The 27,293-nt window shown below is 41.8% G+C and overlaps 1 protein-coding gene and 1 non-coding gene across 2 annotated transcripts; both read left to right on the top strand.

The window, feature by feature from the left end:
- The first annotated feature begins 314 nt into the window (after positions 1 to 314).
- Positions 315 to 27,185, top strand: HSD17B3 (hydroxysteroid 17-beta dehydrogenase 3). The gene is made up of 11 exons (XM_090275769.1): positions 315 to 485; positions 5,162 to 5,208; positions 12,117 to 12,192; positions 13,910 to 14,017; positions 15,345 to 15,412; positions 16,757 to 16,792; positions 20,362 to 20,396; positions 21,479 to 21,560; positions 22,247 to 22,312; positions 24,472 to 24,621; positions 26,766 to 27,185. Exons 1-11 carry the CDS (start codon positions 332 to 334, stop codon positions 26,874 to 26,876), a joined length of 933 nt encoding a protein of 310 aa, XP_090131895.1. The 5' UTR covers positions 315 to 331; the 3' UTR covers positions 26,877 to 27,185.
- LOC150012797 (U6 spliceosomal RNA) lies at positions 11,113 to 11,218 on the top strand. Its single transcript, XR_016510935.1, has one exon. It is a non-coding gene; the product is annotated as a U6 spliceosomal RNA (small nuclear RNA).
- Positions 27,186 to 27,293: the final 108 nt, after the last annotated feature.

Below are 27,293 nucleotides of genomic sequence, written 5' to 3'. Positions count from 1 at the left end.
AAAAAAAAAAAAGATATCAGGGAGAGAATCTTGGGCTGCCATTTAAATTTTGTCTGGGCTTTATCTTTCTTCGTGTCCGTCTTTTACTCCTTCATAAACTCCCCCATGGGCATAAAAACCCAATAGCATTATAAGGAGATTAGAAAGAATAATTTATTCCAAAGTCTGTGAATCAGAGGATTGTGCAAAGAAGTTACTCTAATCTAAAGGTCTCTGCACAGCGGATCCAACTGGGTGACTCCAGACAGTAACTATCTGCCTCCCGGGAGCCACGCCCCGTAGGCCTGCGGAGCCCCTGCCAGGTCTGCAACAGTGTCTGCGTGGTGCCATCATGGGGGCGGCCCTGGAACACTTCTTTGTCTTTGTAGGGCTGCTGGTGTGCCTGGTCTACCTGGTAAAGTGGATGAGATTCTTCAAATGTGTTTTCCTGCACTTCCGGAAAGTTTTGCCAAGGTCTTTCTTGAAGTCAATGGGACAGTGGGCAGGTAAAGAAAGCATTCCATCTCTTGGTTTCTGTTGCTCTTGCTTATTATTATTTGTGTCTCAAAGACACATAGTTTTTCCCTTTGAGAGCAAAGATGTAATTCCTTTGGGTGATTTTAAGTTGGGGGGTTCTGGAAAGCATGAGTAAAGTTTGAATTGCTGGAAAACAAGATGTGGGGTCTGAGGAGGTGAACTGGGGAAGACTGTGCCTGTCTGCTTGTCCTCTCTAGCTGAGCTTTCTTCCTTGTGGAGCTTCTGATGATATAAGTAATAAATGCTACAGAAACTGCTGCATCCTGTTCTCCACATTTCCAAAAGCCTGGAGCCATCATTTTGTTACAGGGTGTTTCAAAATTTTGAAATCCAAATAATTTTAATTCACTTTATTAAAAAAATTTTTTTCCAAGCGCTTTTGGGAAGTGATCATATTACAAAATCAAGACAAAGTCTCTATGGAGGCACCTTTTTAAGATAGTTAAGTGGAATCTGGGTCTTTTGTGAGTCCCAATTAGGTTAGTTGCTGCCTCCCAATGGGACTTACTTCCTGGAACTGCCACTTGGAATTTTAGCCCAAGATTGGGCTTAAGGTAAAAGGCATGAGTCTGGTTTCAGCATCTCCTCAAATAAAGTACTAAGGTTACATTTCCAAGTTGGGCACTAAGAAATCTAATGACTTAAAAAAAAAAAAAAGATTAAGCAGCTTTAGGAATACCATGCCAGGCTAAATAGGAGGAATTGTAAACAACCCTATAGAGCTGCCAGATAAAATACAGGATACTCAGTTAAATTTGAATTTCGGATAAACAGGGAGTAATTTTTTAGTATATGAATCCCAAACACTGCATAGGACATACTTATACTAAAAAAATTATTCATTGTTTACCTGAAAATCAAGTTTAACTGGGCATCTTGTATCCTTATTTGCTAACGCTGGCAATCTTACAACTTTAGGAATGGAAATAAAAATTTTTGCCGTATGAAAATTGTTAGGAATGAAAAATAGGTTTTTAACTGTTGCTTGGTCCATTTGCAGTGTGTGTATGAATAGTTGCTCACTCCCAGGGTGATGTGCTGGGTTCAGTGAACTTGCTAGGTGCTTTAACTTGAGTCTGCTCCATGCAGATGCAAATGCCTACACACTGAGGGGGCTTAGAACTCTGTGCAAGTGCTGCCCATTGGTGCTGGGCAGAGCCCTTCTAAGAACACACACTCCAGAAAAAGGTCACATGAGGCTAGAGACTAGAGCATTTGTTGACTCAAAACATAATCTTAGGACTTCCGGCCAAGATGGAGGCATAAACAGACATGCTGTGTCTCCCTCACAACTAAGAAGGAATTGACAGCCACTTCAAATCTAAAAAGCCCCAGAAGATCCAGAAAATCGAACTACATAAAAGTTCAACAAAGAAATAAAGAAGAAATATTCAGCCAGAAAGGTAGGAGAGGCAGAGCTGCGACAGAGAGATGGAGGTGCAGGGTTGCAGGGGCGGAGCTTGGCAGCGGCAGAGGGATGGTAGCTGTGGCCAAAAGCAAAGTCATACATTTTAAACCTGGGAAACAATTCCAGTCCCAGACCGGATTGATCCCAGCCCCAAACCAGACTGCTCAGTGCATGGTTCCAGCGCCAGAGAAAATAGAGCCACATTGCTTCTGACTGTGAAAGCCAGTGGGGGGTTGGGGCAGAGGAAGAAACTGCCAGTCTCTCAAAGGAGGCAGCTGGTTTAGTATTAGAAGGGGGAGAAGTGCCTGGAAAAGCGGTGGCAACCAGCACTGCTCCCTCTCAGACCCCTTCCCCACATACAGTGTCACAGTGTGGCAAAACTGGTCACTAGCACTAATGAATACCTAAGCCTCTGCCCCTTATAACAGGTGTGACAGTTCTACCTAAATCACAGAAGCAATCACAGAAAGCTGTCAAGATGAGGAGACAGAGAAGTAGGGCCCAAAAGGGGAGGAGGGCAGATCAAGGTTCCAGTGGGAGAACTAAGAGACAAGGAAATAGTGAATCTAACAGATGAGGAGATAACAAACCTAACAGATGCGCCGTTTAAAGCACTGGTGATAAAGCTGCTCACAGATTTGACAGAAAAAATTAAGCAGGACCAGGAAGAAATGAAGGCTATACTAAGTGAAATGAAGGAAAATCCACATGAAACTAGTGGTAAAGGAAAGGAAACCAGGGTTCAAATAAACAAATTGGAACATAAGGAAGAAATAAACAGTAAACCAATACAGAAGGAGGAAAAGAGCATTGAAAAAAATGAGGAGATGCTTACATACCTCTGGGATAGCTTTGAACGCACCAACATCTGAATTGTAGAGGTGCCAGGAGAAGAGGAAGAGCAAGAAATTGAAAACTTATGTGAAAAAATAATGAAGGAAAACTTCCCTAATTTGAGGAAGGAAATAGACATAAAGGTTCAGGAAGCACAGAGAGTCCCAAACAAACTAGACCCAGGGAGGACCACACCAAGTCACATAGTGATTAAAATGCTAAAGATTAAGGATAAAGAGAGAATCTTAAAGGCAGAAAGAGAAAAGCAGAGTTTCCTAGAAAGGGGTGCCTATAAGACTATCAGCTGATTTCTCAAAAGGAACTTTGCAGGCAGGCAGGGACTGGCAAGAAATATTCAAAGTGATGAAAAGCAAGGACATACATCCAAGAATACTCTATCCAGCAAAGCTATAATTTAGAACAAAAGGGCAGATAAAATGCTTCCCAGACAAGGTAAAGCTGAAGGAGTTCATCATCACCAAGCCATTATTATATGAAATGTTAAAGGGACTTATTTAAGAAAAAGAAGATCAAAGCTATGAACATTAAAATGACATAAAATCACAACTATCAACAACATAATCTAAAAAAATAAAAACAAAAACAAACTAAGCAGACAACCAGAGTGGAAACAGAATCATAGGTATGGGAAGCAGGTGGAGGGGTGTCAGCTGGGAGGGGGGAGAGGGGAGAAGGAGGAAAATGGTGTAGAAATTAAGCAGCATAGTAGGAGGGTGTAGAATAGATGGGGATGTTAAGAATCGTATAGGAAAGGGAAGCCCTGGCTGCTGTGGCTCAGTGGATTGAGCATCGGCCTGCGAGCCAAGTGTCACTGGTTTGATTCCCAGTCAGGGCACATGACTAGGTTGCAACATCAGGCCCCCAGTTGGGGGCATGTGTGAGAGGCAACCACACAGTGATGTTTCTCTCCCTCTCTTTCTCCTTTCCCCTCTCTCTAAATAAATAAACAAATAAACAAACAAACAAATAAATTATTATTTAAAAAAGAATACTATAGGAAAGGGTAAAGTCAAGGAACTTATATGCATGAACCATGGACATGAACTAAGGAGTGTGGGACTGATGGAAGGAGGTGGGGAGCTGGGTAGAGGAGAACAAAGGGAAAAGAAATTGGGACAGCTGTAATAGCATAATCAATAAAACATACAACCCCCCCCCACCCCGAATAATTTTAACCTGCCTTTTGAGTCAGTGTGAATAATGTTATCATTAGCAGGAGTAAAATGTCTTTGAGCATAGGCAGATATTAGGTAGATAATGTATTTTAAGCAGGGGGGAGAAAATCCAATTATTAGAGATTTCAATAATTGTTAGTGATTTGTAACTCCTTTATCTCCCAAAAGGAGATAAAAAGGAGATAAAAGAGTTACAATCCATTCCCAAAACAATGCACATTCCTTCTGGCCAGTGGCCATCTGACCAGCCCTGAGTCATGGGAGGGGGAAGGGCCATGCATTGACCCCACAGCATAGTAAATACTTCTACTAAGAGGAACAGGTAATATGTGTGGATTCACTTAACAGTACATAGTTAAACAGATAAAATCACTAACATTTACTGAAATCAAGGTGCTTTGGCCATTGTGCTCTTGGAAGCTCGTACAATTTGGTCTACTTTCACTCTCAAATAAGCTAAATGTATGTGTATCTTTTGTTCACACTTTTAGAAAGCATACCTTTTTAATTGTTGGTGTAAAGATAAATTACAGATATGTATTTACTGGATTGTAGTGCATTTTGAAATTGTGACTGAAAGAGGTCTATCCTAGAGCTCAGTCATTAAATATGTATGCAGTGTTGTATATAAAAGAATTAAAAGGCCAATCTGATTATTATATATGAAACAATAGGGTCATTGAGTACAGACTCTTCAGATCCCTTCATTTTATTTCATCCTCCGTTTGAATTTCTGTATTTTCCTCTTTGTTAAGTTCCTTACCTTCCCTGGGCTTTGATTGCCATTGATCTCTGGGGGTGGAGATGGGAAGGGGGAGAACTCGACTCTGAGGAGGAACTTTGAAATGTCCTTGCAGTACAGTGGATATGTGAGTAGAGAAAGTAGGGGGCATTGCTTGCTCTTGATGAATTGAGCCTTATGGGGTCTGAATGAAATGTTCCCTGCCTGAGGTTCTTTATTTCATTTTGGAGTGTGTTTTCTCCAGCCTCACCAACCCCTCAGGTGAAAAAAAAAGTCATTTTGAATGTTCAATGAGGGAAGTTGAGGGCTGGAAGCCTCCTAGTTGGGCAGGGTTGGCATGGGAGCAGAAGGGTGCTGCTTTAGAATATTGTGTCCCAGAGAGAAGGCCTGCAAGAAAGCGTTGCCAGCTAGAAAGAGGACTTGAAGGTTAGCTCTGTCCTCTAAAACCACTTCTGCTTTTTGCAGTGATCACTGGAGCAGGAGATGGCATTGGGAAAGCTTATGCATTTGAGGTAAGTTGGGTTCTTGGAGACTTTCTCTGCTTCTGGTATTGAACACATTGTGGTCATGTGACACCCACCCCAAGCACTAGTGTCTGATTATAAAGGCTAGATATTCATTTATGAAGGAAAATATTTCCTGTAAAAAAGGACAGTTGAAAGTCATAATCTCACTTCTTGATACCTTAAACAAACAAACAAACAAACAAACAAACCAATGATATTCAAAGGTGGCAGCATCTTCCCTTAGGAGTTTTTAAAAAATTTTAAGGGGCGCTGTTATTTTCTGTTGTAGCTGTACCACAAGCATTTCTATACTTAAACACAATTAAAAAAAAATATGAACTACTTTAACTTATTCTTTACATTATGGTTAGGGCATATATTGATTTAAAAAATTATTTGTGTAGGCAGGACATGTTATCTATGAGTATAATTTCAAGAAGGTTAATGGGCATTACCAAATATTATATAAAGGATCTGATAGGGCTGAGAGTCACTGGAATGTGACTAGCATCTTTTAGTATTTCTTTCCAGGCTTCCTGTTTCTCTGCACATAGATAGATAATAGATTAGAACCTTTAAAAATACATTTATAGCATATGTACTTTTATATGCTATTTGTATTATTATTACAAATTCCATTAATGAAATATTGTTTCTTAAAATTCCTACATACTTTATTTCTTCCTAGTGTCATTACATTGACCTCTAGAACCATGTAAAGTACAAAAGAAGAAATAGAAAGAATCTTAGAAATCATGAGGATGGCTTTTAAAAAACCAGTAACACCTTCAAAATATGAAACTCGCTGCAGTGATGAAAACTACATTGAACACCAGCACAGCACCCACGTGTTTCCTTGTCCCCAGATGCCTTCTTCATGACAGACGCTAAACCATCTGATGTGAAATGGACAGTGCCAGGTGTATGGGGGACACCTGATGGAAACTTCTGGGACTTTAAAAACCTAAACCATGCCAGCTAGAGAAGCCCCTTGTACTGGTCTTTTGGGTCTGTCCCTCCATCCTTCATCCTCTGACAATTTCTTTGGTACCGACATTCTGCTTCAATTGTTTGCTCTTATCCTCATTTGTATATGACACCTTTCTGGTCATGAGTGGTGCCCAGAACTTGGCAGGTGAGTGGTCATATTTCAGTGTTGAGGTGGGGGAGACCACTCAGCAACCACTTTCTGAAACATTATGTCTTTTGTACCCAAAAATCAGAAGGAAAGCTTTTCTAGCTATTTGCATTAAAATTGTATCATCTTTTATGTAACTATTTTCTACCTTAGACTAGGTTTCTGGAAAAGGCCTAATCTTTCATCCAAAAGATTCATGGACTTACCTCTCAGTTATCTGGATGGTGCCCTTGATATCTTAAGACTCAGATACTTCTGTTTCTCCGTGTAGGAGATCCATGTGGGAGGTCTTCTTAGTCATTCATTTCTTTACTCTTTCAAAAGCAATGGCCTGGGGCGGGGGGCAATCAGGAGCTTTGGGTTCCAGACCTCACTCTAACACTAACTGGAGATTTTGGACAAGTTGCACATCCTTCTCAGGCTTCTAGTCTTCACCAGCACAAAAGATACCTCCCAAGAGCTCTCAAGTTCTAAATTCTGTTTTTGTTCTAGACTAATTCTCGCTTTTCTTTTTTTGTATAATCTTTTCCTTTGTTTCTTTTTGTTCTTTTCTAAAGCCGTTAGACAGTTTTCTGGGCTCCTTACCTCTCCTTCATGCAGCCTTTTGTCTCCCTTCCAGAGAGCCTGTTCTTGCCTCCCTGGTAAGTGCTACTCCAGGGAAAGCAGAGCAGAGCATGGGATATGAGGACTGAATCCGTTGTTTGGGAACTGATTAGACATCTTTGTCTTCAAACCCTGACTTTGATGTTCACTGCAAAATTTACACATCAATGAACTGGAGGTGATGACAATCCCACCTGGACTTTTGCAAAGGTTAAGTGATGCCATGAGGAGGGCAGAATGCTTTGCACAGAGAAAGCTCTTCAACATTCAAGTTTAGCCATTATTATCATTAGATGTTTAAACTGTGTTTCCTTTCCCATATGTTCCTTTTGTACTTACTCATATTTTCACTCTTGCCATTGTTCTTTCTTCTTCCTTGATGTTCCAAGAGTCTTTTTTTTGTTATTTTCTTTCTATTTTGAGAACTCCTTTAGCTATTCTTTTAAGGTGAGTCTGCCAGTGACTAATTTTCTTTGTTTTCCTTCATCAGATAATGACTTGACTTACCCTTCATTCCTGAAGGATAATTTCGCTGGATAATTCATGGTTGATAGTCCTTTCTTTCTGCACTTGAAAAATGTTGTGCTACATGCTCCTGGCCTCATTGTTTCTGATGAGATGGGAAGGGGGAGAAATTGTTTTTCCCCTCAATGTAAGGTGTTATTTTCTCTCTCATTGTTTTCAAGACTCTTTTCTTTGTCTTTAGGTTTTGAAAGTTTAGTTATGACGTTCCTTGGTATGCATTTCTTTGGGTTTATCTTGTTTGAGGTTCACACGGCCTCTTGAATCTGTAAGTTTATGTCTTTTTACAAATTTGGAAATCTTTCATTCATTGTTTCTTCAAATACCTTTTGTGCCCAACCCTCTTTTCTCCTTCTGGGATGCCAGTAACATGGATATTAGATCTTTCTTACAGTCCAATGAGCATCCGAGATGCTGTTCATTTTTTTTTTTTTTTTGTTATTTTCAGTGTATTTTTCTTTGTTGTTTAGATTGAGCAATTTCTATTGTTTTATCTTTAAGTTTATTAATTCTTTCCTTAGTCCCCTCCATTCTGCTGCTGAGCTCATCCATCAAGGTTTTAATATTTGTTATTGCAAATTTTTTGCTCCATAATTTACATTTTGCCCCTTTTTTATATCTTCTATTTCTTTGCTAAAACATTCTATTTTTTATATGTTTTAATTGTGTTCATCATTGCTTGTTAAAGCATTTTTATGATGGCTGCTTTAAAGTCCCAGTCATATAATTCTAACAACTGTGTCATCTTAATGTTGGCATCCATTGATTGTTTTTATTTCATTCAAATTGAGATCTTCCTGGTTCTTGGTGTGAAGAGTGATTTTTGATTGCATTTTGGACATTTTTAGTTTTATATTAGAGACACTGGATCTTATTTAAATCTCCTTTTTAGGTCTATACCAGCATTGCTTCAGCAGGGGAGTAGGGGTTGACTTGTTCCTACGACATGAGATAGAAGCTCGGGTTTTCCACTTGGCCTTCATTGGAGTGTGCTCCTGCTAGTTGCTGTTGGGTGTGGGTGAGGGTGCTGACTCCCCGTTATGTCGCTCTGGATGGGAAAGGCAGGAGTGCCTCCTTACTGCTCCCCAGGAGGCCTCCAATGGGGCTTGGGGAAGACGGCCTCATTACCATGGGGGCATGGTATAAGTCCTGACTGTCCTCTATGCCTTCCCTGTCACCACCCTAGGAGAAGGGAGAGAGGGAAAGGGATGCCTTGGCACTGTCAAGTGCTAGTAGAAGTTCAGGTTTCTTTTGACATGGTGGGGTGGGTGGGATGAAAGTTCCAGCTCCCGTCTTGGCCTTCTCTGATGCCAGCCTGGATGGGGGCTGTGGCCGTCATTACAGCAGCCTCAGTGAGATGGAAGTCTTGGCTTAGCACCCAGTGTTTGCAGGCAGGGGTGGGGCCATACAATTTTTTTTTGAATTGTTTACCTGGAGTAAAGCAGTTTTTGATTAAAGTTTTCTTCCTCGCTGGTCCTTTGGTTAGAGAGAATGGGCTTCTGTTGGGACTTCTGTCTGCACCTGCTGATGTTCTGAAGCTGGAGGTATGTGAGCCCTCTACCTGGTCTTCTCTTCCTCTTTTGGAGTCGTCTTATGTTTCTTTTCTGTATTCTGTTCAGGTCATACTTTGCAGTTGCATGTAATGGTAGGAATGGGGAAACATACTTCCACTCCATCTTTCTGGAAGCCTATTCTATATTGCATTTTAACTTACTCTGCAGTTATATTTAGAGTGGCAAAAGAGGCTTCACCTCTTGCTGAAGGAATTTCAAGTATTACTGGAAGCAGGTGGGAAAAACTTGTGGAGAGAGATGGACCTGCGAGAGAGGATGAAAGAAGGCCTGCCTTCTGCGCCTCTGAAGTTGCTGCTCCACCTTGTCTTTCACGTCATTTCTCCTCCTTCAGCACCTGAATTTAAGCCTCTGCTTTTATTCACTGTCACCCAGAGGAAGCTCTGTCTTCCCTGGCAGTCCCACCACCTGTTATAGATCAGCAGTAACAAGTACTTTCCTTGACCCGGCCCTAACATACAGTAGAAGGAGAAGGACCCATTCATCAGGGCAGCTGCCAGTCTTCAGGCTGGTGCCCTGCAGTGAATTCTGGGAAAGAGAGAGCTTCTGTGGCTTAACTCCTGGAAAAAGGTGGGCAGCAAAACCCACATATGGAGCCTGTCAAGCTGGACATTCTGTAAATGAGATCGAGCTCTGCTCAAGTGGACAAAGGGAACAATGCTGGCCCAGACAATCAAGTGCTCTTTGCACCGCCCCACCCCCGCCAACCCAGACCACTTCATAGGGAACTTAAACATGTCTATGGCTTTTGAGAGGATGGAAAGCCCACCAGGCAGAGAGGATCCTTTGTACTGAAAATACAAATTGTTTCCCATTTAATGGACAATCTCCCCTTCAGGAGGCCGATGAAGTGAATTGAGACAAAGGTGCTTACTATTTTAGTCATCCTAGAATGGATCCCAAGGCTCAAAGATGAGGGCTGGAGATGGGGGGGTGGGGATTTTCCACATAGAGAAGAAAGAGAAGATTCCAGGATACCACTGGCAGCATCCCCCTGGAAACACGAGAGTCCTTGGTGTTTATTTTTTTAAATCTTTTAATTTTCTACTTATTTTTAAGTTTGTTAGTAAACTTTATTTTCAGAGCAGTTTTAGGTTGACCATAAAAGAAGTTGACGGTACAGAGATTTTCCATATGTGCCCTGGTCCCACACATGCACAACTATCCCATTATCGATATCCCCAGCCAGAGCGGGAAGTCTGTTACAATCAATGCACCTTCACTGACACGTCATTGTCACCCAGAATCCTTAGCTGACCTTCGGGTTCACCCTTTTGGGTTAGTTTTCCTGTGGTGGTTGTTTTTCAGAGGGAAGAGTGAGAGAGGCACAGCTGAAGATGCATTTCTTTTAGGGAATCTGCTTCCTGCTTCCCCTCCTTTGCTCTGTCTGGCCAGAATGGAGCTTTATCTAGGGTCCATCAAAATGGTCACCAAGTCTTTGACAAATTTCCTGTGGTTTATTTTTCACTTAAACCATAGCTGTGTTCCAGCTTTGGTTGTTAAATATATTTTTGTGTAGGCCATGTTTAAGTATACTAGGAAATTGACTATTTAAAAGGAACAACAGATGCAGAGAATCACCTCTAATTATCTTTTTTAAATGTCTGGATATTGATTGATTATTTTTTTATAAAGTGGAAACCTTATTGTACATATTCCAGGTCAGGGACTTTATGGCCAAAGATCATCTGTTAGAGTGAATGTAATTTACTTAGAAAAAATTCAGATGATATGATATGAATATGGGTCAGTTAATTTTTATATTTTTATATTTTAAACAGTTTCTTGAGACATAACTTACAAAGAAAAAAAATTTACTTGTGTTAAGTGCACAATTCAATGACATTTAGTAAATCTACCAAATTGTTCATCACCAGCACCTTCGGGTTTTAGAACATTTCCATCACTCTAATACAATCACGTAATAAGCTCCCTCATGCCCAGTCCCAGTTGCCCCCTCATTCCCATCCCTAGCCCTGGGCTGCCACTCATCCTTTCTGGATACTTCATATAGATGCTACCACACAATAGGTAGTCTTTTGTGACTGGTTCTTTCACTTAGCATAATGCGTCGTGCTTGCTTGGCAGCATGCAATATATACTAAAACTGGAACGATACAGAGAAGTTAGCTTGACCCTGTGCAAGGGTAACATGCAAATTCATGAAACATTTCATATACTCATTAACATCGAAAATGTTCTGTCATGTGTATTTTACCACAATTAGAAAAACAACAGTACAAATCATTTAATTAAAGCCATAAAGATTTTTAACTTACTGGGTCCTTTGTCACTAGCTCAAATGGCATCAGTCTCTGTTTAAATGAACATTGGTTCTTCCTTTTGTCTTCAGGAAAAGCTGTAATTTTCCTCAGGTGTAGCATGTTTAGGTGTGATGTCCAGCACACAGAGTTTACGTGACCCCTGTACCATGTTAATGCATACCACTTCTGTACTGTGTCACTCGGCCCCCAGGAGTCTAGGCAGTATCTCTTCTGAAGAGAACTCCTTGCTGATCTCATGGAAGCATCCACTTACCCTCCGCTTCCCTATTCCATTTTCTGTGCTGTTGGGATCCGGAGAACAAGGAGAAAGGGCTCCGGTCAATGACCATTCCTGTGTAAAGTGAACCACAAGAAGAATGTCCTTGTGAATAGGAAGCAGCTCAAAAGTTGGGCAGAAATATGTTTTTTTATTAAGGGGTGCTGCCTTGGAGCCTGATACATAAATTATAATATAACGTCCTTCAAATTCTGGTTTCCAGCATACATCCCATCCCGGGAGTTTCCGATGAAAGGGCATTCAGATTGTGGGAATCTGCACGAAAGGAAACATAGAATAGTTCCCGACACATCATAAACACGTGCACACATGAACTACTATGGGTATGTTACATTTGGTCTCACCCAGTGTGGCTGTTTTGCTCCTAACCCAGAAACCTTTGCCACATTCTGCACAGTTACACTCAGGAGATGCAAACATATCCCCTTGCGACCAGTGGCTGATGCCCCAGTTCACCTTTAAATCAAGCCTTCTTGTCTGCTGATCGGCTTTGTCTTCTTTGGTTTTCCCACCACCAGCTAGCAAGACAAGGACTCAATGTTGTGCTGATCAGCCGGACGCTGGAAAAACTACAGGCTATTGCCATGGAGATTGGTGAGTGACCCCAAGGAATAAGGGAGAAGTGTGTGGAGCCCACTGGTCAGGTCTGCTCCAGTTCTGCCTGTTGAGCATCCCTTTTTCTGTTCTCTGGAGTCTGGGGCGCTAGTCCTTCTGCAGGAGCTCAGTTTACAAAGATAAGTGCAGGCTGCTAAGTGGGTGCTTTAGTTCACCAGTGAGTCTTTGGGCTCGATGAAGCAGGATCAGACTCATGCACAAGTAGGTCTACTCTCTCTGTCTCTAGGTCCAGTGTCTTTATCTTTAGAACTGGACCTCCTCATGCAGAATCTGCAGCTTCCTGGCTACGTCTGCCACTCCCTTCAAAAGCAGACCTGTGTTTGAGACTTCACTTCCCTGTGTCTACACTCTGCCTTTTGCATGGGGGTGAGGGGTGATGCTTAGTGGTGGTTGTTAGGTTTTTAAAAAAGATTTGATCCAGGGCTGCTATGTATGGTTGTGAAGATTTTATACTTTACAGTCCTAGGAGACAGCATGCATATTGCAATATTTTAGTATTATAATCCTCTCTGAAGTACTTTTAGTTAATAAGGATCATAACATCCCATTTTGCATTTTAATGATTAATTATTAATTTAGTAATTGGTAAATTCCCTAACTCAAAGGAATAAGTCTTTAATTATAAGAAGACGCGTGAAGACCATGGCCGGTTCTCTGGGAGACAAGTCTGTGTTCCTGGGGGAGGTTAGGGTTAGGAGGCGGACATAGGAGACCCAGGGCTGAGCAATCACATCTCGAAGGCTCAGTGTTGTTGGACCAATGAATTCTACTTTTGTTTCATTTCTGCATATCAGAAGTAGCTTTGACCAGGATTAGGACATACTTCAGTGTTCCTTTCACAACGTCAAAATGTGCTTTTTACTGTCCTCTTGCAAAGCAAGTAGTGTCTTTGTTCTGAAAGCATTCCCTCTCCCCCAAACTATGCCTCAAGATCACTTGCCCCAGAAATACTGGGTCTGAATTCAGTGCAGAGCAGGCAGCAGCTGGTGAAATCTGTCTTTTGCTTTCATAACTGCCTGAGTGCTCTTGAATGGAAGGAGCCTTGGCTGGGTGGGAGCAGGGCGTGGGTGTCGTTGGGCAAGGTAGTTAGCATCTCTGAGCCTAGTTTTCTCCTCTGGAAAGTGGGGATAATACCTACTTTACAAGGCTGAAGAGAGGGTTAAAATAATGTTGTAGGTAAATGCTTTATGAATTCTAAAGTGTTGGACAAATACAGAGTGTTGCTGTGTCTCTGCAGTGGGGACCTGACCTGGCACAAGCAGCATCACTCTTTGCTGTCACTGCTCTTAGTCCAGGGGTCTCAAAGCTGAGCGTGCAACAGAGTCACCTGAAGTGCATGTGCAAGCAGATCACCACACCCACTCCCAGGTTTCCCTGGTTCTGTAGGTCTGGGGTGGAGCCTGAGATTTTGTGTTTCTAGCAAGTTGTCTGACACTCACACTGAGAATCACTGCATTAAATCTGTTGTAATGCATATACTATATGCATTACTATATAGGCTCACACAGAAACCACCATTCACAAATCTTTCAGCACATACCAGCATTTATCCAGGGCTATTTCTTGTTTCTAATGGGGAGATGGGCTTGTGCTCCCCAATGTCTGCTCTGGTTGTGTGGGAGCACCAGGGGAACTCCCAGGCAAAAGGGGATTTGGACTCCTGTTCATTAACGAATAACTATTGTTTCTAATGCAGAGCGGACTACAGGGAGTAGTGTGAAAATTATACAAGCAGATTTTACTAAGAACGACATCTATGAATATATTAAAGAAAAACTTAAAGGCTTAGAAATCGGAATTTTAGGTAAGTTGATTGTAAAATTCGAAGTTTGTAATAAATACATCAGTGAAATAATTATCTTAGTGAGGCTTGATTATTCCATGGTGGCTTAAACTTAACTCGTAACTGTATTTTAAGCTGTAGCATTAAATGAATATTAAATCTCAATTCTTCATGAGCCATTACAGGATGAATGGATTTATATATAGCTTTAGAATTATCAGATTTACACACATTTCAACCTTCATGACCACATTTCCCAATGTTAAAATAAATTTTCTTTCACGGAACTGATATTGACACTTGACAGGAAGAGGGACTCTCAGAAACATTGGCTTAATGGAACTCATTTAGCAAACAAGTATTGCTGTGATTGATCCATGAAATGGCAAGTCAGTGTGGTTATTTGAGATTTGACTACCTTATTCAGGAAACAAGATAATATTTTTTCTCTGCCGATTTATAAACAAGCTATTTTATAACTACATACACAGTACAGTGTTTGTATTGTGTATACAAGGAAGATTTGATTTCTGAACTTCCTGCTGAATTTAAAAAATATGCCCTGGCCAGTGTGGCTCAGTTGGTTGGATGTCATACCACAAAGCAAAAGGTCACAGGTTTGATTACTGGTCAGGGCACATGCCTGGGTTGAGGGCCTGGTGCCTGGCTGGGGCACATGTGAGAGGCAACCAATTGATGTTTCTCTCTCACGTCAATGTTTTTCTCCTTCTCTTTCTCCCTACCTTACCCTCTCTCCAAATAAACAAATGATCTTAAAAAAAGAATTACTAATTCTTTTTACTAATAAAAATATAAAACATCATTGTAGAAAAACTGGAAAGAGTAGAGAAGCACATAAAAGAATTATGAATTTCTTAAAACCCTGACAGCCTGAGATAACATTTTGGTACATACCCTTCCAGAAACATACTTTCATATATTTACATGCATTGTACATATTTACACATATTTTCAAAACCGAGATTAAACTTACAGTTTTGTGACATTTAAAAAATATATACATCACAGACGTTTTCCCACGTCTTTCAGACTCTCAGCGGCCATAGTTAGGAAAGACTGCACTGTGTTCCAGCATTCGGCCACACCATGGTTCACTCAATGTGCTTCTTGTTATCAGACCACAGTATTTCCCTCACATTTCCTCACTGTTATCAAATCATGTTGCAATGAACAACCTTGTGTATAAATTTTTTTTTTGTATATATTTTCTTAAAAAATGCTTTCCAAGAGAAAAATTTCTGGGTTGAATGTGCTTATTTTTGAGGCTTTCAATAAACATGTGCCACTGGCTCTTCTGACATTTTTTTGCTTTGCCTTTCCCTGTCAGTCAACAATGTTGGAATGCTTCCGAGCCTTCTCCCGACATCTTTCCTTAATACACCAGATGAAATCCAGGTATGTCTACGCTTTCTGGGGACAATGTCCTCTCACCAGGTGCTGGGCGCTCCGGCTGGATCATTACCAGGGCCTGGGAAGGGTGTCTGGTCAAAACTCTGAATTCCAGGTGGATGTCTGGAGGTTTCCCTTTCTTTTCATCCTAGTACTTGACACACATCAAGGGTACCGCTGCCCACAACCATCTCTAGGATGAGGTCCTCTTCCCCCTTCCCTGCATATCAAAGTTTCCCTACCTGCTGTCCCAGTCTTCTGGGCTCTGTGCTCTGCTTTATAAGGGGTAGTACTGCCTGAAAAATTTGCACTTGCGTATGAAAGTGGGAGAAGGCTAGCTCTTTCTTTCTTTTTCTTTCTTCCTTCCTTCCTTCCTTCCTTCTCTCCTTCCTTCCTTTCATCTTCCTAGGTAATAAAATTTGTTCAATTTTCACTGTGAAGGAAGTCAATGACACAAACTCTGTGGCTGAGGATATTGTAAGTGAAGCAAGCTTGGCTCAGAACCATGGCTACCCTTGTTGATAACGAATACATTTGTTATGCAGTTAGCAGTCCTCGAAGGTACTATTTGTTAAGTCTTCCCCAGGCCCTGACTTTTGAGGTCATGGGCTTATACCAATTCTGAGCAGGCTGTCATGCGTCATGTTTCCATTCATAATTCTGCAGGTATTCCTATGTTCCTATGTAAGCCCTGAGTCTACTGCATGGAAATAGAATGCCAGATTGCTTGGACATCAATGCATATCCTCACCAAACCCTTCTTTGTCATACCCCTAGCTCTGTGGTTTTTGCTTCTGGCATAAATATGTGTCTCTCCATTAAGCAGTTTCCATTCTTGCTTCTCTTTCTCTATTTATGTCTGTATTTGTGCTTCTTTCTGTGTCTGTCCTTCTTTCTCTCTTGGTCTGTCTCGGGTGATTCTAGTAGTCTCTTTATCTGGCCTCTGCAGCCCAGAACCTCTACCTTGTATTATACAATCATTTGCCTTCTTGTTTTCTATGTTGTTGTCTTCTAGACCAAGTGTGCTAACCTCTCTTCCTGCAGCTAGAAATTAACAATGTCCCTTTGGAAAACTGTGTCCATATTCCTTTTGAAGTCTTTGAGGACACTCTTAATGGACTTCTGTTCAAGATCACACTTTATAGAAGCACACAGTATCGAGGTCAGATGTTTCCCAGTTGTAGCACATACTTGCTGAACATCAATTAGGAGCCTAATAGGCTGGCTAAGCAAGTGAGGAAACAGCTCAGACACGTGCTTTTCCCACTTTATGGTTCTTTAGCACTGACTGCATATCAAGAGAATTTCTGAAATATCTGACTAATTTGTGGTTATGATTATTTATTACAGAGCCTCATCCATTGTAACATCACCTCAGTAGTGAAGGTATGTGATAAATGTGTGTGCTAATGCATTAAAATGTAGCAGCTATCAGAATGTGGCAACTCAGGAGGATTGACCCTCCCCTGTAGAAGGAGAATTCTCTGAAATTGAACTGCACTTGATTGAGAGGTCATGTAGTGGCCTTTTAATTGTCTTATTCTGTTTTCATCAAGTACAATGATGAATTCATTCTCACTAGTATTTAAATCCTATTTCTGCATACAGTTTTGTCATATGTCAGAGCATATCAGACCTGTGATGGTGAAACTGATTCTGGATTCCAAGGTGATTTCTTTAAAAAAATCAATGATGTCTTCATTTTATTCTTGTAAATAGAAGAAAACCCATTGTTTGGAAAAAAAGACAGAGGGCATGGCATGGATTTAATGGACTCTTGTTTGTTTAATAAATATGAGGGGGGAACCAAAAAAACCCAAAATTACCTTCTAAAGTGTGGGCCCCTTGTTGTACAGGCTTCATCTATGAGATGAGTGTTGTAGAAACCCATTGGTATCAGTGTACCAGCTGGTGTTGTGAGAGGCTGTGTTCTTCAGTGAATTTTTTTGAAGATTGTTTCAATACATTTGCCCATTTCATTATAGTTAATTTACAAGAGCACCTGCCCACACTGTGCTGAGTGTTCAGCAGTTTTTGACCAAAAATGACATGACTCCCATGCTCCACCCTCCCTGTTCACGTAATCTTACCCCAAGTGACATTTTCTTTGTTTCCCCGGATGAAAAAAGTCCTCAAAGGGAAATGTTTTGCCAAAGTGGAAGAGGTAAAACAAAAATGGCAAAAGCACTAAAAGCCATCAAAATTGACAAGTTCAAAAATTTTTTTGAGCAGTGGAAAAAACATCTTGATAGGTGTATTGCATCAAATGGAAAGTAATTTGAAGGTGACTGAAGTTCAGTCATGTAAGAATAAATACACAATTTTTAATAATAAATTATGTTTTTTTGGTCCTCCCCCTTGTATTTGTTGAACTGAAGTTCACATTCATATGTATTTCTGATCCCTGCTCAGCTACTAGTTGGACAGTGTTGGGCATGCTATTTAATTCCCTTGAATTTCAGATTCTTTGTCTGCTATTAAAAGTATTAGATTAATCCCTGGCCAGTGGGACTCAGTTGGCTGGAGAGTTATCTTGTAAACCAGAAGGTCACAGGTTCAGTACCTGGCTGGAGTGCATAGGAAATGTAACTGATTGATATTTCCTTCTCACATCAATGTTTCTCTCCCTCTCCTCCCCTCTCTCTAAAATCAATAAGCATGTCCTCTGGTGAGGATTAGAAAAAAAAGCGTTGGACTAAGTGTTGTGTCAGGTGCCATGCAGCATAAGAATTTATAGATATAACTACCACAAGGCTGTTCTATACTGTGCCCTTGATTGAATAAGAAAAAAGCACCCCTTTGGGGCAGACAGTTTGGGAACAGGTGCTGCTTGAGCGTGAACTCAACATGCTGCTTGGTGAGTAGATGGTACTTTTGTGTGGACACAATGTTTTCCTTTCCTGTGAATGGCAAGAGCCCTCTAAATGGCTTGTGGGTGAACCCCAGGCTTTCAGCTCCTACGTAGACCACAGCTGGGCAATTGGCTCAATGCACCGAATTCTCAACTGCATGTGGCAGCCCTTGTGACCATTCCATTAGGCTCAGTGGACCTGCAGCAGTGAATCAGGTATGATCCCTGATTTCATGGATCTGGACCCTAGTTGGGGAGCAGGAGGAGGTTCTGTCTCATCTTAAAAACATGGACTTTCCTTTCCCAAAGGAAAATCAGTTGCTCTCAACCTAAGGAGAGGAGGTGGATGCTGAGAAGACCAAAAAGAATTTTTTTTCAGGGGGCCAAGTTGGGCTGACAATTTTTTCCATTGGTTATTTTTCTGTAAGCATACTGGTATTTTATAGTTTCCTGCTCATTTTTTATTGGTACACACATTTTTTTTTTTTTTTTTTTTTTGCTGAGCAATCAATGGCTTTTTAAAACTCCCAGTTGATATAATTGTAAGTTTTATATATCCAACTGTTGGCAGTCTTACCACTAAAATTTTTCACATTATTTTACCCATTGGTCACAGGGCTTCCCAAATGTATTTGATAACCTCTGACTAACTTTAGCAGAGAAATTGGGTTTGCTAAAAAATTGTTTTATATATTGCTTGATACTAATTTCCCTAAAAACAGAGAAAACACACCACAGGTTCGGCTGTCCACGCTGGTTGGAAGCATGACAAGTATCACTTAATTATTCCAAAGGAGTCATCTGTAAATAGTAGCAATCTCTGTCAAGGGCAGAGATTAGAGATGAGTTTGATGGCAAAGAAAGGTGAGATCAGAGACTAAATATTGGGAGCTTTGTGACAGAGACACACAAAGTCTGATGTTATCTTTCTAATTGGTATTACTTGCCCAAGGAGGCTAGTGAATTCATTCAGGACACTTCGAGGATATGCAGGCATGTTCCACTGACACCGTCAATGAAGGTGGAAAAGCCAAGGAAGGGTGGCGATAAAATCTAGCCCTTATCCTTCTCTCACCTCCCTTAAGATCCAGGATTTCAGGAGGCAGGCGCGTGGGTTCTAGGGAGCACTCGCCCTAGCACTCCCACCCTTGCTGCTAACCCAGTGCAGTGAAAATATTGTTCTGGAGACTCCTGCAGATGGGCTCAAGGGCCTATGGAACGGAGTGGTGGCAGGGCTTCCAGGCAACATGGAGAAACAGGCAAAACCTCTCTTCTGGCCCCCAGTCTTTTTTATTTCTCTGCCTCTCCCCATCCGTGTGGTTTATCTCCATCTCAAACCTGCTCCTCAGGCAGGGACCGAGTCCACTCAAATATACATTTGAGAACATTTTAGTGCACACAGTTGCCTCCTCCTTAATTCTTAAAATGTGTGCCTTATAATTAGGATGTGCAACATTCTTTTCATGGGACATTTAAGCTCCAGAAGTTGCAGAGAAGACCTCTTTGGGGGGCAAAAAGTTGGGAGGGAGAAGGGACTTCTTAATATTGTAATTGCGACAGACAGACAGACATGTGTTGTGTCTAGGGAGATATTTCACAGACCACCTGCAGGTTGCTTATGTGGCTGCTGCTGAACTGACAGATGTCCTCCACCTCATCCCTTGAGATGCTTATGGACACTTGTGTGTTTTCCTGATGGTCCCCCAATCCTAACTCACAGCTGAGGTTTATGGTGACCAGTCTACTTTTGCCTGTCTCCCAGAGGAAGGAGTATCTGGGGAATCTCAGTGTTGGTCCCACAACCAGAAGCCAATTTCCATAATTTCCCACTGTCCTCATTTTGCAGGAAGACTTTAGCTTTATGGGAGAGAAACCAGAAGCCTTTGAGCAGTTTGCTATTTGTCTAGGTTGCCTCCTGTGGGTTCCACCCAGACTCTGGTGTGGCCAGAATTACCTCCAGTAAGTGCCAGCAGACTTCCAAGGCCATCTGAGAAGATGAAGCAGTTCTCCTGCTTCCCCCCCACACCCGCTCCCCCAGGTCACACTGCCTGCCCATTGCTGTTTCCTTACTTCGTTGAGGCTTAACTTTGGCCTTTTCTTGTAGATGACACAGCTAGTCCTGAAACACATGGAATCAAGGTAAGGCCTTTCTTTGAAAAGGAGTGGAGCAGCAAGGTCTCCCGGGTCTGACAGTCAACGTGGAGCCTGGGGGGCGGAGTTCATATGACTGCTACTATGACAAATGGTAAAACCATGGTGAAAGGACATAGAGAGTGCAGAAAAAAAATAACGTTCTGAGCTAGGCAGCTTTGCAAACAGATAAGCATATTTGAGGGTCAAATGTAACACATACTGGAGGGAAGAAGAGAACAGCAGATTCAGCACACATCGTATTAAAAAAATAATTTATGTTGAGCATAAAAGAAACTTCAGAAGTTGGCCTGAGACCAAGACCATCTCTTTGTTATTATGAATTTCAGCTCTTGTCAGAATGAATACTCTAATTTAGTGGTAAAAATCACCACGCCATCAGTGCCTCCATTTATTTCATGTTTCTATCACCCTATTACAACACCCATTTGGGAGCTGTTTTTTTTTCTTCTTCAGATGGTACTCATTAAAAACAAATGGTAGATAGTTTTATCTTCCCTAGAGGAAGAAGGGGCTTGGCTGTGGATTCTAAAGTGCAGTCTCTTGGTTTTTCTGAATCGAACCCATCTCATTGGGATGAATTAAAGAGATTAAATTTCAAAAGGATAATTAAGGACCCCAGAGATTTGTGTGGGGTGCCTGTGTGAGCAGATGATAGACTGTCAAATTCCACCCGAGACATATGGCATCTGTCTTGTGGGTCATCTTTATGAGTCAGAGGGGACCTTGAGCTCCTGTGGCCACATTTGAGAGAGAAGGATCTCTTCCCCTGATCTTGTCTGAGCTCAGCTGGTTTTCTGAATTTCGGTGGGAGAACCTTTGCTGCACCGGAGCCTGTTTCCAGTCACGAGCCCTGATGTCAACTAACTGACGAGTAACATCATTGTATGGTGCCATAGTCCACGACAAAGGGAAGTTCCACTGCCAGTCCTTGGAAGCAGAACAGATAGCGCACCTGGTAGCTTAGAAGATGGAGTCTCCCCCACGTTCACATGAGCCCCTTTGTTTTCTTCCTTCTCAAGGTGTGATAGGCAGCAAAGGAACCAAAACTTTGCTTCTTTGCCTTTTAGGCAGAAAGGGCTCATCTTGAACATTTCCTCTGGGGTGGCCCTCTTTCCCTGGCCTCTATACTCCATGTATTCAGCTTCCAAGGTGAGTGATAACATGTATTTTGTGTCCCCTTCTCTTTTTTCCTCTTGTTTTTTCCAGTTGGCATTTTCTTTTGGATCATCTGACTGGTGGATAGACAGGAGGCACTCTTCTTCTTCTTCTTTTTTTTTAAGTGTATTTTATCGATTATGCAATTACAGTTGTCCTGACCCCACCCCCCCCTTGCCCTCCTCAGCTCGGTACCTCCCCAGGCACTCTCCTGTGTACAGGGTGGAGCTTTAGTCAGCAAGTGTCTGGTGCAAGCAGCACAGCCGGGCATGCACAGCCCCGGGGGGGCCTCCAGCCCTCACCTCGCCCCCTTGCTGGGGAGCCCTGCTGCCTCCTGCCAGCAAGTAACACTGTAGTTTCCTTCCTGCCCTGGAGGTCTAGCCAGGTGTCCCCAGACCCTAGTCTTAAAAACAAATTCTCAGAGGAAGGGGTGCTCTACACAAGGGATAGCTCCCCTGGGTTGGGTCACTTATGTGCATTGATCCCAAAATGTATGTTCCCACTGATTGAGGAGCCTCTTCTCAGACTGAGAATTGAAATTCTAACTGCCATCAAGAGAAGCTGCTCCATTTTAAGATAAAGTGGTAGGTTCCTTGTGGTGCCCTTAAAAATCTGAGTAAGTGGATTCTGATAGAGAAAGCAAGCTCTGGGCCCTGAGGTGTTTCTTCTTCTTGCTCCAGGCTTTCGTATGCACCTTTTCCAAGGCACTGCAAGAGGAATATAAAGCGAAGGGAATCATTATCCAGGTGAGGTTAACAGTTCTGAGTCCATGGGAATAGGAACCCCAGATCCCTATTAAGCTGGGGCCACTGCCTCCTGCAAGACTGGCGGTGCAAATGCAGCCAGAAGGAAGGTGGTCTGGATGACACAGGAGCTCTGGCGACCATTGGTGGCCACTGGGCCACCATGGTACCACCTGCTGCCACCCACCCCCATGCCTGGGAGCTGGAGCAGGAATTGGAGCAAGGTGAGTGAGCGCTCAGGACGCTGAGAACTTCTTACTACCTGATGCTGCATCAAGACAGAAACTGACTTAAAACCACAGAGATCTGTTTCCCATTCATGATGCACATTCACTGTGAGCTGCCACAGGGGGTTAGCTCATTGTTGTGACGCAGAGACCCAGGCTGATGGGGCTGCTGTTTTGGATATCATTAGTTGACCTGCCAGAGAAAAAATGGTAGGAGCTTTAGAGGATCTTGCTTTGATAATTAAAAGCTCTGGCTCAGAAAAGACACGTCACTTTTGCTCATACTCATGGGCCAGATCTGGTCACATGGACCCACCTAACTAACCACAAGGGTCAGGGAAGTGCAATTCTGTCCTGTGTACAAAGGAAAAAAGAACTAGAAATAGTTGGGGAACAACACTAATGATTACCAGAGCTACTTGCTTACTAGCCATGTGACAGTCTTAGCATCATCTTGATCTTGATAATTGTGGTCCTGAGACGCTGTGGCTGCCAAGGCAGTGGGTTCCGCAGGTCAGCAGGGATGGGCGGAGGTGGGCAGGGAAGGGAGCCCCTTCCTTGATGCAGAAACCTTGGCGTTAGCAAGTATGAGAAGGTGAAAAGACTCTATAAACTTTCAAAAACCAACTGGCCTCTCCAAGCACTTAAATAATTGGTGCTCAATAAATAAAAATTTGTTAAACAGGCAAGGAAGTATAGACTTGAGTTTGATTTTTGAATTCCAGCTCTGCCTCTTATCATCTGAGTGATCTGGAAAACCTGCTTAAATTTCATGGGCCTCAGCCTCCCCATCTGTAAAAAGGGGTTTACAACACCTGCTCACTTCTCTAGATTATTATAAAGATCTAATGAATAAACAGGTATGCAAGTCTCACCACTATTTTTTACAATAAGGTGTTTTGTCAACCAAATCTCACTGTAGGAATGAAAATACTATTTCCATATCAGCCAATGGGTTGGGAATACATGCTCCTATGTCTCTCTAAGAGTAACATTTTGAGATCTTTGTAGGAAAAGTGTTATGCAAATTAACAACCACATTCATTTTCATGAGAACAAATTTAATTGGATTGATTGTTTCAGATTCAATTATGAACAATGTCATTTCAAGTGTGGTGCGAAGAAAATGTGATAAGATAAAAATTGCAAATGTGATTTGAAGAAAAATAAAACAAACAAAAAGCATGCATCTTTTTTTCTCTCTGAAGTTGCCAAGGTCTCTATGTCCAGGAATAAAGTAAAAAACCGCATTGTGAAACCTCATGCCACAAGTGGTGAGACCATGGGTAGAAACACGGTGTCAGATATGGAGGGTGAAATGTGTGGCTGGCTTATTTTTCTTACCGTAATAGGACAGATTATGAGATCTTTGCCACTCCTGGCTCCCAACTGAAGTGTGAAAGTAAGAACCCAGAGGGCTTTAAATTGCTCCAACTTTGGCTATATAGGTTAGAAATAAACTTCTGAGATACAGCTGCCAGATAAAATACAGGAGATTCAATTAAATGTGAATTTCAGATAAATAAGAAATAACATTTAAAATATAAGTATAGCCCATGGAATACTTGCGACAGAATTATACTGAATTATTTTGTTGTTGTTTTCCTGGATTCAATTTAACTGAGTGTCCTGCACTTTCATTTTCAAAGTCTGGCAGCCATGTTCTGAGCGATGCCTTGTGTCCTCAGTCATGCCTTTGGACCAGCTGGTGGTGTGTGGCTAAGGCCTCCCCTTGGATTAGTGGTGGAGTGAAACTAGAAACCCGATTGCCTGCTCTGTGCCAACCCTACGCTTTTTCAGTGCTCCCTTATCGTTTTGGATCCTGAACCTTTTAAAGAAAGAACAGAGTTGGAAATGAAGGAATGGTGAAATGGGGGTTCATGTCTCAGGGTTGGGCAGATTGCTCCTGTGTTATGGCTTTATTTCCCATTGTAGGTGCTGACCCCATATGCTGTTTCAACCCCAATGACAAAGTGTCTCAATACCAGCATGACAACCAAGACTGCCGATGAATTTGTTAAAGAATCACTAAATTATGTAATGATTGGAGATGAAACCTGTGGTTGCCTCGTCCATGAAATCTTGGTAATCAATAACTTCTTTCTTGCAGCGAGTGAGGACAGGTGTGCTGGTGGCTCTCGCAGGGTTGAGCTAGGTCTTCCTTGCTATTGGAGACCTGGGTGCTCAGCCCATAAATAACCTCCAAGTTTGCAGATCTCACCCCTGGCTGCCTCACCTCTCCCCTCAGAAGGTGAGGTGGCTCCCAGAGCTCCTGGGAAGAGTTGACCAAGACACGAGGAGCCTCTTCGTGGGGCTGCCGTCAGCTCTGACCCTCTGTGCTGGTAAATAATGAACTCTCTAGCTCTCCAGAAAAAAGTAAAACAAGACACCTCAATTTGTAGCATTTGCTGATTTCCATTATTTAAATAAAAGGATTTGCCAAAAATGGGTGCAAAATCAACAAGGCTGCGGTTGAGAGGGCAAACAACTTAAACTTCGGTGTGAATGTGGATGACAATAAGGAGCTCCTAGAAGTGGTTCCTAAAGAATTGACTAATGAGGAGTTGCTGGAACTGGGACAGAAATGTGTTGTTGTGTTTTGTGTTGTTAATTAATTTTAAAAAACACCAAATGGTTTTCATTTATAGAGAGGAATGTTCATGTTGCATTATCTGCTTACAAACACATCTATGATGAAAGAAAGAAACAAATTAAACAAAGCATAATGGACATACTTCGGAAAAGAGTGATATTTCCTCAAGAAGAGCCTTGGCAGGTCCTTCAGAAGTTATTCTAGAAAAAGACATCGTTTTCATAGGAGATAACAACAGCATGCGTGTTGTTGCCTCTGAAGACCATCTAGTGGGACAAGATGTGGAGGGGGAGAACAGTGATATTAAGGATTCTGACCCTGTGTAGGCCTAAACTAGTATGTGTGTTTGTATCTCAGTTTTTAACAGACAATTTTAAAAAGCAAAACAAAATTTTAATTTAAAAATAGGAAAAAGCTAATAAAATAAGGATATAAAGAAAGAAAATATTTTTGTACAGCTGTAAAACGTGTCTGTGTTTTAAGTTGTTATTGCCAAAGAATTGAAAGTTAAAAATACTAAGTTTATAAAAGTTATAGTAAGCTGTTTAATTTATTATTGAAGAATGAAAATTTAAAAATAAATTTAGAGTAGCTTAAGTATACAGTATTTATTAAGTGTACAGTAGCATACAGTATTTTCCTAGACCTTCTAATTCACCTGCTACTACCTCACCGACTCACCTAGAGCAACTTCTAGTCTTGCAAGCTCTATTCATGCTAAGTGCCCTATATAGATGCAGCTTTTAAAATCTTTTATACTGTATTGTAACCATGTTAAAAATTTTTCAATGTATTTTTTCTATGTTTAGATACACAAATACTTACTGTGTATTATAATAGCCTCAGAGAAGGAAAACTCTGACTCCAAAAAACCTCCGCTGCCTTGCGGCATACCTCTTCAGGGAAAAGGCTAAGGGAGTAAACCCCGAAGGAAAATCCGGAGCCGGAGTCCCTAAGGCGGTTTGACGTTGTAGTCAACACCGGCAATTCCTGCGGCGCACCTGAAACCAAGCTGTATTGACTCTGTCTTTCCCTTGGACCCTTCAGCTGCGAAGAGAGGGGGGGTCTGCTGCATGGGCAACAGCAGACCCTCCATATCACCCTGCCCAGGCTCTGTAGCTTCAGCTCCACTGGAGAGGACACTCCAGCGTCATCGCAAGATGTCGATTCAACACGGGAGGAGACAGATACCGTGTCACTCCCGAGTCGGACTGCACAGCCATTCTCGGCGGTGCAGATAGACTCTTAAGAAGCTACACCATCGTCTCTCGAGACGGACGGCTGCCGACGATTATAATAGCCTACAGTATTCAATACAGTAATATGCTATATAGGTTTGTTGACTAGGTGCAATAGGCTATATCATACAGCCTAGGTGTGTAGCAGGAGATACCATTTGGGTTTATGCAGGTGCACCCTATGATGCCTGCACAATAACAGGATCATCTAATGATGCATTTCTTAGAATGTCTCCTCCTGGTTAAGTGACACATGACTGTACTAAAAGAATTTGGGACTTAACTTTAGTAGTTAGGAAAAACATTTAAAAACATGATGAATATAAACTGAGATGTTTTAGTAATAACTTCCTTGCTCTTTTTTTTCACCCAGACACTCATGTTTTTGTCTATTTAAGGCGAATTTTCTGTGCCTGATCCCATCGTGTGTCATCTACAGCAGCATGTTCAAGAAGCTAGTCCTGACTCATTACACCAACTATCTCAAGCGGAACACCAACATCAGATAGTTTAGGTGGGCTGTTAGGCCATCCAGCACTGTTTTCTTCAACAAGTTCTTCATAGGCTGCAGAAGACCAAGAAGCAGACCGTCACCCCACACACTTTGAAGCTGGAGGGGCATGCCGCAGATACAGTACCTAGAATACAGCTTTTGTGTCATTTTGCTCATGTTAAAAGAGAGGACAAATGGAGACCAGCCTTGAAGATTCCTTGAGCAGATAAAGCCAGATTACTAGTGATGGGATTCAGGGCCGGCCTCCCCAAAATATGTCACTTTGGAATATTGATTACTTTGAATTAAAGTTAGTTAAGGAACAGCAAGGGTACTCTGACCCTTCTTTGCCCTGCATCTAATAGGAAATACTGTTGTGACCATCTTTGGAAAACATAATGAACCACACTAATTAATCTTACTCTTAGTGTTT

The sequence above is a fragment of the Furipterus horrens genome, unplaced genomic scaffold (genome assembly GCF_987537825.1).
Source record: "Furipterus horrens unplaced genomic scaffold, mFurHor1.1.pri manual_scaffold_4, whole genome shotgun sequence".
Taxonomy (NCBI): domain Eukaryota; kingdom Metazoa; phylum Chordata; class Mammalia; order Chiroptera; family Furipteridae; genus Furipterus; species Furipterus horrens.
Note: the sequence above shows the minus strand (reverse complement) of the source record. Positions and strands in the feature narration are given on the sequence as shown.

Coding starts and splice junctions, on each gene's coding strand:
- HSD17B3 (XM_090275769.1), top strand. CDS start 332: ATGGGGGCGGCCCTGGAACACTTCTTTGTCTTTGTAGGGCTGCTGGTG. Junction 12,193..13,909: donor GGCTATTGCCATGGAGATTG/GTGAGTGACCCC, acceptor TTTCTAATGCAG/AGCGGACTACAGGGAGTAGT. Junction 22,313..24,471: donor CGAAGGGAATCATTATCCAG/GTGAGGTTAACA, acceptor TTCCCATTGTAG/GTGCTGACCCCATATGCTGT.